Source organism: Anomaloglossus baeobatrachus, chromosome 2 (assembly GCF_048569485.1).
Source record: "Anomaloglossus baeobatrachus isolate aAnoBae1 chromosome 2, aAnoBae1.hap1, whole genome shotgun sequence".
Classification (NCBI taxonomy): Eukaryota; Metazoa; Chordata; class Amphibia; order Anura; family Aromobatidae; genus Anomaloglossus; species Anomaloglossus baeobatrachus.
In genome coordinates, this window is record NC_134354.1 from 630,854,137 (window position 1) to 630,867,158 (window position 13,022).

The following is a 13,022-nucleotide window of genomic DNA, read 5'->3' on the forward strand; positions in this document are numbered from 1 at the left end:
ACCCACACACACAGACAACACTGCACACACACAACACCCAACACACAAACACCGCGGCACACACAAATATACGCACATACCGCACAACACACACATTGCACAAAACATACCTCCCCCCAAAACACACCACACCCACACAAACCGCGCAACACACACACACAACGCTACAGACACACAGCGCTCCACAAACAACGCAACACACATACAACACCGCTCTCACCCCCCGCCACACCCAGACAACACCCAGAACATGTACAGCGCCCTACACAAACACTTGGTAACGACACACAACAACATCTATATATATATATAACAAAAATCATACATGAACTACACAATACGTAAATTCTAGAATACCCGATGCGTAGAATCGGGCCACCTTCTAGTGTTATATAACAGCAAAGAAAATTACATCTATCAGTGGAAATGACAATAGTACTAATCATACAATAAAGACCTTTATAAATTGTAGAAGTACGTACATAGTCTATCTTGCAGAATGTACAGCCTGCAACTTAAAATATATTTGCAGTACAAAAAGGGAACTGTACATACGTATAAAAGAACATTTATATGATATTAGCTGTAGTACCCGGGCGTTGCCCGGGATAGTAACTCTCTCTCTGTCTCTCTCCCAGTCCCTGTCTGTCTCTTTCCTTGTCTGGCTGTTTCTATCTCTCTGTATTTGCATCAGTCTGTCTAAATCTCTGTATCTATCTGTCTCTCTCTCTGTCTCTTTGCCCGGGCTGTCTCTTTGCCCGGGCTGTCTCTTTCCAGGGCTGTCTCTTTGGGCATCTGTCTCTTGCCCGGATGTCTCTTTGCCCGGCTGTCTTTTAGGTGTCTGTCTATTTGCCCGACTGCCTCTTTTCAGGGCTGTCTCTTTTCCCGGCTGTCTCTTTTCCCGGCTGTCTCTTTGCCGGGCTGTCTCTTTCTCGGTCTGTCTCTTTGCCCGTCTGTCTCTTTGCCCATCTGTCTCTTTGCCCATCTGTCTCTTTGCCCGTCTGTCTCTTCATAAGTTTGTCTCTCTGTCTGTCTGTCTTTTTCTGTCTCTCTCTATCCGTCTATCCTATCTTATACTAACAGTTTATTTTGTTCCTATAGCAACCACTGACAGTTGCTATTTATAGCCTATAGCTCCCAGCTCCATTCAGTTTAATGGCTGTAGGATTTTTGTAGCGTAACTGGAAAGCACGGGGTTACATTTTCCCGCCCAAACATAGTCTATGACGTTGCTTGGGTCACATGAGGCGTCTGTGCAAAATTTCGTAATTTTAAATGCGACGGTGCGGATTCCTTTAGCGGACATCACACATACACACACACATACACTTAGCTTTATATATTAGATTGCTCAAAAAAAAATCATCAGGAGGTACTGTACTTCACAATTATTAAAACATTTTATTAATAAACACAATGGAAAGATTGATACACTAAAAGTATATGGAATTGAGAAAATACATAAACAACACAGAGGAGGAAATACTGAAAAAAATCTTGCAAAAAAATGTGGGGGATATTCAAGCTGGTAACTACGGTTCCCCATGATCTGAATCTCCGCAGAGACCTCATGATTTATTATTAGAATGTGCAAAGTAATAAAACTATTCGCATATGCTATCATTGCAAAATTTTGGATCCATAATTAAATACTGAATACGTTGAGCTAATACAAAAGTGTCTATAACATGTTATGATATCTAAAATTAATAATTGGGAAGTAAAGTTAATTCTATAATATCTGCTTGTCTGTACTGCTTTATTTTGGATATTTTAATCAATTTGTAGCATGGGAATTCATTTGGAGGTAATGATTTTGTTATCATTAGAATGGCATCATTACTAACCTCAAAAACTCCACTGACACTGCAATTATATACCGTATATAAAAATTCGTGGTTTTCATGTTTGTTTGTTTGTTTGTTTTTTAAATATGTGTGAATTATTCCCCAAAAAATCATTGTTGATAAATAATTTGATCGGGGTTGTTTGTATTGAGAAAACTGTATTAAATAAATTATGTAATTATTAACATGTATATTTAAAATTACGAAATATAGAATAAATAATATATTATAAAAATATAGTTATACATGTTTATTCACAATTAAAAACATTTAATTTACACTCAAGCCCAATCCAGTCATTAGAGTAAATATGTATAATATCTGCTTAAATGTTTTTATTGAAATTTATTTTGTTTATAACATGTATGTTAATTTGGGTACTCAAGTAATTTGAACATCGGTGTTACTAATTAATGGCAACATATAAACCTTGTAGTACCAACTTTCTAGCATCATGATTAAGGGTGATCCTTTTCACCTGAAATGCATAGCGCTGGTCATGTTATTTGCTGTACCTGCATGCTGAAATAAACCTGTGGTTCCTTTCACCCGAAGAGCTGGATTCCTTTTCTGTTTTTTCTGATCATATTGAGCTTTGGCAGTGCCTATCCGTGCTCCAGGGGAGAAACCATGAGTGAGCACACACACGGTGAGTGGATAATCCTTTTGGCCTTTCCCGTTTGCTGTGGTCTTGCTGCTTGTTCTAACACTTATCTGTAGCCTAGTGCCCGCAGTACTTGCTGCATCCATGGCATCACCCATGCCTACTATACCAGATGTACCTGCTGCACCCGCTATACTATCCGTGCCTAGTGTATCAGGCATACCTGCTACATTTGTCAGCTGTAGCCAACACTACTGCTGTACCTGCTGGACCCTTAACCTCAGCTGGTTTCAGCCTGCATCAACCATCCCGGTTGCACCTGTCTATTACTAAGTCTAATAGTGTCCGAATCCCCTACTGAGGTCAGCTGATGCAGTACCATGACTACCGGCAGCCAAGCCCAACCTCACCATTACAGGCTCTGGTGAAAACCCAATGTGCGCCTAGTCATGCGCCTCAGGGGTACCGGGGCTGCAACCAGTGTTTCCCCAACTGCTTGCACCAGTGAGCATAATATTTTGTATCTGCTCTAAAGTCTGTCATAACCGTCAAGATGGGAGATTGGCTCCATTGCCAATTCCTGAAAGACCATGGACTCATCAGTCCATGGATTTCATCACGGATATGCGACTGGTTGGAAAACAGTTATTTGGGTAATGGTTGACCAATTTAGTAAATAGTCTCATTTTATTCCTTGTCTGGGTAACCTAATGTAGAGACATTCTCCAGTTTGTATAGTTGTCATGTTGTGAGACTGCATGGTATACCTCTTAACATTGTGTCCGATAGGGGAATGCAATTTTTCTCCAAATTCTGAGAACCTTTTGTAATAAACTGTGGATTAACTTGTCAATTTGCTCTGCCTATCACTCTGAAACCAACAGTCAGGGAAAAAGGATAAATGAATCCTTAGAACGAAATTTAAGGTGTTTTGTTGCTGCTCAGCAGGAGGACTGGTTCTCATTCCTACATCAGGGTGAGTTTGTCTTTAATAGTCAGGTCAATCAATCTACTGTAACCTCATTTTTTTTTTCAATTATGGTTTTTATCCCCATTTTGGGTAATTTTCTAGGATACGTGCTGAGTGTTCTAGGGTGAATGGCACCATACGGAAACTTGAGGATGTCTGGAGGGAGGATGAGAAGAACATTGGGCCTCTCAGATTCACCCAAAATAGACGTTCGATAGAAAACATTTGGTAGGGCTTTAAAGTTTAAAGTAGGAGATAAGGTTTGTCATCATCTAAAAAAATTAAACTTAAGATACCATCAGCAAAGATGGGACCTAAATTTATTGGCCCGAATGAAATTCTGGAAGTAGTCAATCCGGTGGCTTTGAAATTAAAACTTCCTCCATCTCTTGATATTCCTAATGTATTCCTGTCACAATGACTATGGGATAGCGGGGAATCGGGGCTCCTAAGCTGTCCCTCAAGCAAGCGGGCTCTATGCTATCCCTAACCTTAGGCATACTCCTGATAGTGGACAGGTCTGAGTCTCCATCCTGGCTCTGCTCCTGACCAGTCCTGATCTGATTCCCCTTCTTCCCAGGGATTGATGGGACAGGAGTGTGATGAAACCCATAAATAAAGACAGACAAGGTAAAACCAAAACTCTGCCACATAGCACATAGACACAAAGGTAAAGACAATAAAAGGTTCAGAAGGAAAAAGAAGAGCAGGCAGGAAGCAACAACACGACAGGGGTAGAACTCAACAACCACACAAACAATGAGCACAACTTCCACCAATAAGTCTGGAACACCACAGCTCACAGACCAACATAGAATAAATTATAACTGAAGGTTTACACCAGTATAAAAAGAAGAGCAGATGTGATAGGACTCACTACAACATGTGAGCAACAGAAACCATTAGGCAGAGTGTCCAAATCTGCAATCTGGACAGAGCCCAATGCCGCCATGACAGTCGATGAAATTTATGCAAAACTCTGTGACATCTTAATAGATCCCTATTACTTGCCAAGCCATGGAAGACTCCATTATTTATTTGGTATAGAAATCATAATTCCAACATACATTTCACTAGATTACATTTTTATTTTTTTTAATATGTACATAAGTTATTACAGGATATTAAATATAATAAATAATGAAAAACACAAGTAAAGATACAGAAGCTGAAATGGCACTATTCTCAACAATACAATTTAAATTAGTTTATTTTGGGGCAGTCACTAATAGGGAATATTGCACAATGTATATATATGTTGATAACCATAGTCTAATATGCTATGAGAAATCACACATAGGCTCCAACTGTGCAGAGAAGGAAAAAGCCTATACAGGAAAGTGTGCTGCTTTAGCACTTCTGATTTACTGAAAGCACTCTAGCACAGGTGACTAGTTTCACATATATCAACCACTTTATGCACTATTCAATGACCCTTTTAATGTTTTTATAAGTTGGCTTCGGAATCTGTTACTGGCAAAATAGTAAAGGATGGGATTGACACAGCTATTGGAAAAGGCAATGCTAATAGTAAATGGTATTAAAACATTGACATTATTGATCGTCCCACAGTTAGTGATAATTCCAAAGCGAGCTAACAATTTGAAGATGTTCATAATGTGCAGTGGCAACCAGCATATTAGAAATGCTAGCACCATAGACACCACAACCCTTAGAATTTTATCACTTTTGGTTTTCTTCACCTTATTCTTAGCAGAATTCAGAATGATTTTATATATCATACAATAACATATACCCTGTATAATAAAAGGAATCACAAACCCAACCACGTACTTCATTGAGTCCACAAATATTGGCCAAAACAAGCTGTTTGGTGGGTACCTCATGGCACAGACAATGTGGTGAGAGTGGTATGAGTAGTATGTCTGTCGAAAGTACATTGAAGGGGTGCTCATCACAAAAGCTAAAACCCAAATGAGAACGGTAACAATTTTTGCTTTGGCAAGAGTTCGCTTTTTTAGGGACTCCATTGGACGCACGATACCAAAGTACCGATCTATACTGAGGCAAGTAAGCAGGAAAATGCTGGCGTACATGTTCACTGATGACACTATAGCACAGAATTTACACATCGCATACCCAAAGATCCACTTGTATTTTCCAGAAATATCCACTGCCCAGAGTGGTAATGTAGCAACAAAAAACAAGTCGGCAATGGCTAGGTTCACAATGTAAATATTTGCAACTGACTTTTTGTGGAGGCAACATGTCAAGCCCACAAGTATGATCATGTTTCCAACAATCCCTATTAGGAATATAATTATGTACAGTATGGGAATAAGAACAAAATGATAGGGAGCACCATTTTTCAGATGTGAACAGTTTGTCCGTCCAACAGCACTAGGACTCTGGAATATTACGTGAAGTGATCCAGTTACATTTGAAGATAATACATCCATGATCAGAGAGAAGAAACAGTGGTCCAAATCCTGAAAGAAAATTAGTTTGTGAGTTTATTTTTATGGATAACACAGAAAAGGTGGTGTCCAGAACATACTATATATGAAAACACATTATGTACGATATGGAAAATACCCATATATATACTGTATACGCTACAGACATTTCAATTATTCTTGCAGGATACACAGAAAAGCAGGGGCAGAGACAGAAATAGTCCACTGGTGCAATGTACACTCCCTGACAGAGGTTATGTCACTTATCCATGTTATGTAAATAAAAGCTTATATTCTGACTTTAAATTCATCCATTGGTTTTATAAATTAATCTTTTGAAAGCTGAAACCCTCCAAATTTGGTTTAGGTTATGAAAATAAAGTTGCTGCAAAGCTGAAATATTGATCATTTAATGAACACAGAAAGGTCAGATTTTGGTAAGACAAAAGTTTTGTCTCCTTGTCATATAATGCACCCAATCCTAGTTTACATCCTCACCTGTGCTCACTAAATGATCACTTAATTAGTGGGTGTGTATAAAAAGAAACCCAGCACCCCAGACCTTCACTTGAACTGCAACTTGACCTCTGACAACATGCCAAAAAATTCACCCTGCGACCAAAGCCTTGATTATCAAGAGGATGAAGACCAAATCCACTGTAGAAATGGATGGCACCTTTAATGTGTCTCAGCATTAAGTACAAAGAATTAAAAAAAGATTTGAAAAGACTGGAGATGTTTTTGACAAGCCCAGGTAGACCTCACAAGACAACTGCTCAGGAGCAACGTTTGTTGGTTAGAAAATCCAAAGCCAGCCCCTCTTCCACTGCAGCAGAGCTCCGACAGTCCTGGTCACCTCACGTCCCTGTGTCAACTAGAACAGTTTGTAGGACTCTGTCTCGAAATGGCCTCCATGGTCGAATCAGTGTCCAGAAGCCAGCACTAAACAAAAGGCAATTAAAAAAAGTGTGGCATTTGCCAAGTCCCACAGTCTGCAAAACAGATGGACGCTGGAAAAGTGGCAGAAGGTGGATTTCTCTGTTGAATCTTCAGTTGAATTACACCACAGCAGCTGCAAATACTGTGGTGACCTACTGGAGCCCATATGGATCCAAAATATATCCAGAAAACAGTTAAGTTTGGTGGTGGAAAGATCATGGTCTGTGGATACATTCAGTATGGGGGTGTGCAAAACATTTGCAAGGTGGAAGGCAATATCAATAGCCTAAAATATCAAGAAGTATTAGCTACCTCTTACATTCCCAATCATAAAAGGGGTCAAATTCTGCAGCGGGATGGTGCTCCATCTCATACATCCATCTCTACAACAAAGTTCCTCCTGGCAAAGAAAATCAAGGTGCTCAAGCACTGGCCAGCCCAGTCACCAGACATGAACATCATTGAGCATGTTTGGGGTAGGATGAAAGAGGAAACTTAGAAGACAAAACCAAAGAATCTAGATGAACTCTGGGAGGCATGTAAGACTGCATTCTTTGCAATTCCTGATGACTTCATCAATAAATTGTAAGAATCATTGTTGAACCGCATGGATGCAGTCCTTCAAGCTCATAGAAGTCACACAAAATATTAAATATGGCTCTAATAGCACCACAACTTCATTCACCAATGTTATGCAACATATCTTTGTATTATGAAAAAATTACAAAGACAAATTAATCTCATGATAATACATTAACCCCATAAGGACATTAATGAGAAATCATAGAAATATAGGTGTAAATATAAGGTAATTGATGGGTAAATAAACATGCCATATAGTTTTCTTTTAAGTTGCTTTTTATTGTAGGAAATGTGCATAAATACAGACAGAAAAAAATGGCAGATAGATTAAAAACCCGAATGATTACAACATGTAAAAATACCAGAAAAAATAGGTTTGTAGGAGGAAAAGAAGTCCAAATTGGGGAATAGCATACCCTTGGATAAAAAACATAGGATAAAATGCAAGATAATAAGGATCACAGTCCTAACAGTTAAACTTCTACATAACACATAGAAGACAGGGTAGGTCACACAAGGTCACTTGTTTATCCACCATAAACTCCATAAGCATGTGCTGTCAGATAAATAATATACAGGGTTAAAGTGGCTTGGTGGTAAAGTGAAACCCGGAGACCTACCTGCTGTCACAGAGCCAAGAGGTATGCCAGACCTGACAATTGGGACAGGTCTGACACGTGTTTCGCTGAGGCTGTTTCAAAAGACCATATGGCCACAGCAGTGAAAGGATGGGCATATATAGCATGAGGAAACTTGCATGTGGCTGACTCAATCACCGCTGTCAGGAATCAGCTGTGCATGCTCTCACTCCAGTGCACAGCACTCAGAAAAGACTTCCTTTGTATCTTTTTATTAGAAGTTAATTATTTGTTTGAATTTCACATTACTTCATGTGGGCGACAAAACTTTTGTCTTGCCAAAATCTGACCTTTCTGTGTTTATTAAATGATCAGTATTTCAACTTTGCAGCAACTTTATTTTCATAACCTAAACCAAATTTGGGAGGGTTTCAGTTTTCAAAAGAGTAATTTATAAAACCATTGGATGAATTTCAAGTCAGGTTATAAGCTTTTATTTACATAACATGGATAAGCGACAGAACTTCTGTCAGGGAGTGTATGGGACCTTTCCAATCAAAAGATGAGTTGCCAAGCCAAACATCTCTTCTTTCCAGGGATGTATGAGCATCAAAGTGTTAGGTTTCCAAACAGTTCAATATCAGTTTTACTATATTAGGGTATATCCTAACAATTCACTATAACTTACTGTATTAAAGGGTGTTTTTAGGCTATGTGCACACAGTGCGTTTTTCTCAGCGTTTTTGCGCGTTTTTCGGGTGCGTTTTTGGCCTCAAAACTGCATGACTTTGCTTCCCCAGCAAAGTCTATGAGTTTTCATTTTTGCTGTCCCCACACAGCGTTTTTTTTCAGCTGCGTTTTTGTGGTGACCACAAAAACGCAGCATGTGAATTATTCCCGCGTTTTTCACTGCGCTTTTCATCCATTGAGTTCAATGGGATGTTGAAAGACGCAATGAGAAACGCAAATAGCTGCGTTTTGGTGCGTTTTGGTGCGTTTCTAAGACCAAAAACGCAGCTATAAACGCAGGAGGTGGGTAGTAAAGTGACGTGTACAGGAAGAGGATTCCTTCTGTCAGTATATACAGAAGCGTGAATCCTCCCGGTACCGTCACCGTCGCTTCCATCTCCCGTCCTGTGCATGTATGCTGCCGTCTGGGCGGGAGGTGGAAGCGGCTGCAAAAACAAAAGTTAACAGTAGAAAAAAAAAAAAAGTTATACTCACCTGTCTGCAGACTCTCGGTGCCATGCCCGCTCCCATCTCCTCTCACGGTATCGCCACCCCCGCTCCGGCTGTGTGCAGACGGCCGGGAAAGCTCCGATGGATGCAGGACCTGGCGATGGATCACCTGATGCAGTCACCTGACGCATCAGCTGATCGTAAGTATCGCGGTGACGCGGGCGCCCGGCCGGTATCAGCGGATGCGTCAGGAGACTTCATCCCTGATTACAGCGATCGGACGGGATCAGACTCCCGCCCCATCGCTGCAGGAGCTGCCGGTAATCAGCACATAAGTGAGTATTATTTTTTTTTTGCACCGATGCATCTGCTGATTGTATAAACGGCTTTTATACAATCAGCTGATGTGTGATGGGATTCAGGCACTTGATCCTGACACATCATCTGATCGCTCTGCCTTCCAGCAAACCGATCAGATGATATTGGATCCGGATTGGACGGCGCGGGACCCTGACCCAGGATTACTGCGGAGGGGGGTTCTTTATTTCAATAAAGATGGAGTCACTAATTGTGTTGTGTTTTATTTCTAATAAAAATATTTTTCTGTGTGTTGTGTTTTTTTTTTATCTTTACTAGAAATTCATGGTGGCCATGTCTAATATTGGCGTGACACCATGAATTTCGGGCTTAGGGCCAGCTGATAATATACAGCTAGCCCTAACTCCATTATTACCTAGCTAGCCACCCGGCATCAGGGCAGCTAGAAGAGTTGGATACAGCGCCAGAAGATGGCGCTTCTATGAAAGCGCCATTTTTTGGGGTGGCTGCGGGACTGCAATTCACAGCGGGGGTGCCCAGAAAGCTTGGGCACCCTGCACTGTGGATTCCAATCCCCAGCTGCCTAGTTGTACCCGGCTGGACTCAAAAATTGGGCGAAGCTCACGTCATTTTTTTTTAAAATTATTTCATGAAATTCATGAAATAATTTAAAAAAAAAGGGCTTCCCTATATTTTTGGTTCCCAGCCGGGTACAAATAGGCAGCTGAGGGTTGGGGGCAGCCCGTACCTGCCTGCTGTACCCGGCTAGCATACAAAAATATGGCGAAGCCCACGTCATTTTTTTTGTTTGGGGGGGGGCAAAGAAATCCTGCATACAGTCCTGGAAGGAGGATGCTGAGCCTTGTAGTTCGACAGCTGCTGTCTGCTCTCCTGCATACACTATTGGATGGAGGATGCTGAGCCTTGTAGTTCTGCAGCTGTCTGCTCTTCTGCATACACTAGTGGAGAATGAAGAACATATTGAAGAAGGAAATGATATCAGACCTTTTTTTTTGTTCACTGATAAAAAACGCATAAGGACGCAGTGAGCAAAAACGCAGCAAAACGCAGCAAAAAAACGCACCAAATCGCGGCAAAACGCGTGCGGCAGGTGCGTTTTTGTGCGTTTTTAGCGGCCAAAAACGCACAAAAACGCAGCGTCAAAAAAACGCACTGTGTGCACATAGCCTTACAGTGTTTTTAAAGTTGCCTGTGTGAAGCAATCCCTATAAAAGGAAAAAAAATATACTTCTACTCCAGTGTTTACTAACCAATTATCTCCACTGGACAAGAAGTGATGAGATCACTACCAGTGATCTGTCCACTGATTGACTGCAGGTTCAGTTGATTGGTAGTCGGGATGCCATCACTTCTGCTCATGGCTGATTCCAGGAGTAAGTATTGCTTACCACTAGTATCTTTAATAACAGAGCTGATAATCCCCATGGGCTCTATAAAACATTAATACAGCAAGGAACAGATACACACTTTCTAGCCCTCCATTATTCTATGACATCGGGAATCTCACTTGACCACTGCAGCAAATGAACAGCCACTTGCTGGCTGCAGCCTTCACATTCTGTTTAAGCCTGACTATACATTGTTTCTTCAAGCTCAGACAGTATGTGAAGGCGGCAGGTGATCTATTGTATTGCTGCTGAATGGTTGCATTGTACACGTGACATCTCCCACTCAAAAAAGAGGTAGCAGTGTGGTGGGGGTTCAGTAAGGAAGAATATATAGATTGTACTTCTAATACCCCAGGTCAGGTGAGTCAGGCAGCCACAGGCAGCAGGCTGCATGAATCACCTGACAGGCTCCCTTTAAAGAACCATCCTTTAATAACAAGGAGTAGGGAAAATTGATTACAAAACATCAAATGACTGACATAGTATTAGCCGATGTAGACTTGGTGTGAATGAAATAGCATGTCCTAAGCCATTGTACATGACAGTGGTCAGTGGCAACTAAACAGGAATAGGAGAACTGCTTCTGTCTTGATTATCCAGCCTGGTGTGATGTCACATGTATGTCATGCTACAATGGTGACGTCACGCAAAAGAAGAACCACAGATGCCATCAGGTAAGAGCAGTTCTCACTCTCCCTTGGCTGATGGAGTGGAACGTGCATATTGATTCACACCAACTCTAAGCCCCCTTATTTATCAAGCCAATGTGCAACTGATAAACATGTGCATGTATCATATCTGTGTCTCTAGTAAAAAGATTTTTTTTTTTAGCTGTTTAAGTTATGATGATAGATTATGAGAGTAGTTGGAAAGACAGCTATAAGACATATTTATCAATGCTTTTCTGTTACATAATGGTAGTACACATATTACTGTTGGTAAGCGCTGGTGAAGAATTTGTATCAAACTCAGAGCTAGTGACAGTGATATATATATATATATATATATATATATATATATATATATATATATATATATACATATATATATATACACTGTATATATATATATATATATATATATATATATATATATATATATATATATATATAATACATCTAGAGATGAGCAGAATTCTTGAAATTCAAATTTGATGTCTTTGCTGAATTTCTCCCACAAATTTGATTTAAACTGAGTAAAGTTGAGTGAATTGCAAAACTAAAAAGCATCTAAGTGCCTCCAAAATATGTGTAAAGTACTGTAAATTCCCCTTGGAGATACTTGAACATGTTTTGAGTTCTGTAATGTAAAAACAGCCTTTTACTGTTCAAATGACTTCAACCTATCTGGCTAGGGCAAAACGGATGGTAACCAGAGGAAATCAACAGGAAATGTAAGAATACTCTGCATAATCAGACTTTTTAGGCTACCTAAAATGTATAAATGGTCTAAAAATTATTCCTTTTGGGTGATCAGATGCATGCATTGCTATTGTTTATAGACAATAGTACAAATGGAGGACATTTTCACATTGTTGGATGCAAAAATTATCCCTGTTTGGGGAGTATAATAAAGAAGAGAGAGCTTTTTCATAAGCCATCCAAAAATTATCCCTTTATTTAGGGAGATATAAAAGATGTACTAAACTTGGCTGTTCAGGTGCTGCAACTCTGTTTGCAGGCCTGTTTAATTGTTTTAGTTTTTAAAAATTCTGTGGAAGCATGGTTGAAAAGCAATGTCTGACTTTCATTTGTTCATTTTCATAGATGTTTAATTTATTATTACTTATGTCATATTCAAGTTATTTCTGTGACCATTGTGGGTTTTTCTTTCACTAAACAAGGGGTACCAACAATTTTAACCATGAGTATGTGTATATAGAGGACGAGTGTGTGTGTAGTGGTGATATTATACAGAGGAGCAGTGTGTGTGGGGGGATATTATATAGAGGGGCAGTGTGTGTGGGATATTATATAGAGAAGCAGTGTGTGTGCGCGGGGATAAATATACATACAGAAGAGCAGTGTGTATAAGGGGGATATTATACAGTGGAGCAGTGTGTGTGCGGGGATAAATATACAAAGGAGCAGTGTGTGTAAGGGGGATATAATACAGAGAGGCAGTGTGTGGGGGGGTATTATACAGAGGGGCAGTGTGTGTGGGGGATATCATACAGAGG

At 40.1% G+C, this 13,022-nt stretch overlaps 2 protein-coding genes across 2 annotated transcripts in view; both read right to left on the reverse strand.

Annotated features, from left to right (window-relative positions):
* CPB2 (carboxypeptidase B2) overlaps nt 1–2,609 on the reverse strand; it is a 109,723-nt gene extending 107,114 nt beyond the window's left edge. Inside the window, exon 1 of the mRNA XM_075333875.1 lies at nt 2,326–2,609. Coding sequence (XP_075189990.1) covers nt 2,326–2,609 — 284 coding nt within the window. The remainder of the gene's footprint in view (nt 1–2,325) is intronic.
* A 2,227-nt stretch (nt 2,610–4,836) lies between these two features.
* On the reverse strand, nt 4,837–5,841 carry LOC142289938 (type-2 angiotensin II receptor-like). Its single transcript, XM_075333876.1, has one exon. It carries the CDS (start codon nt 5,839–5,841, stop codon nt 4,837–4,839), a length of 1,005 nt encoding a protein of 334 aa, XP_075189991.1.
* Nucleotides 5,842–13,022: the final 7,181 nt, after the last annotated feature.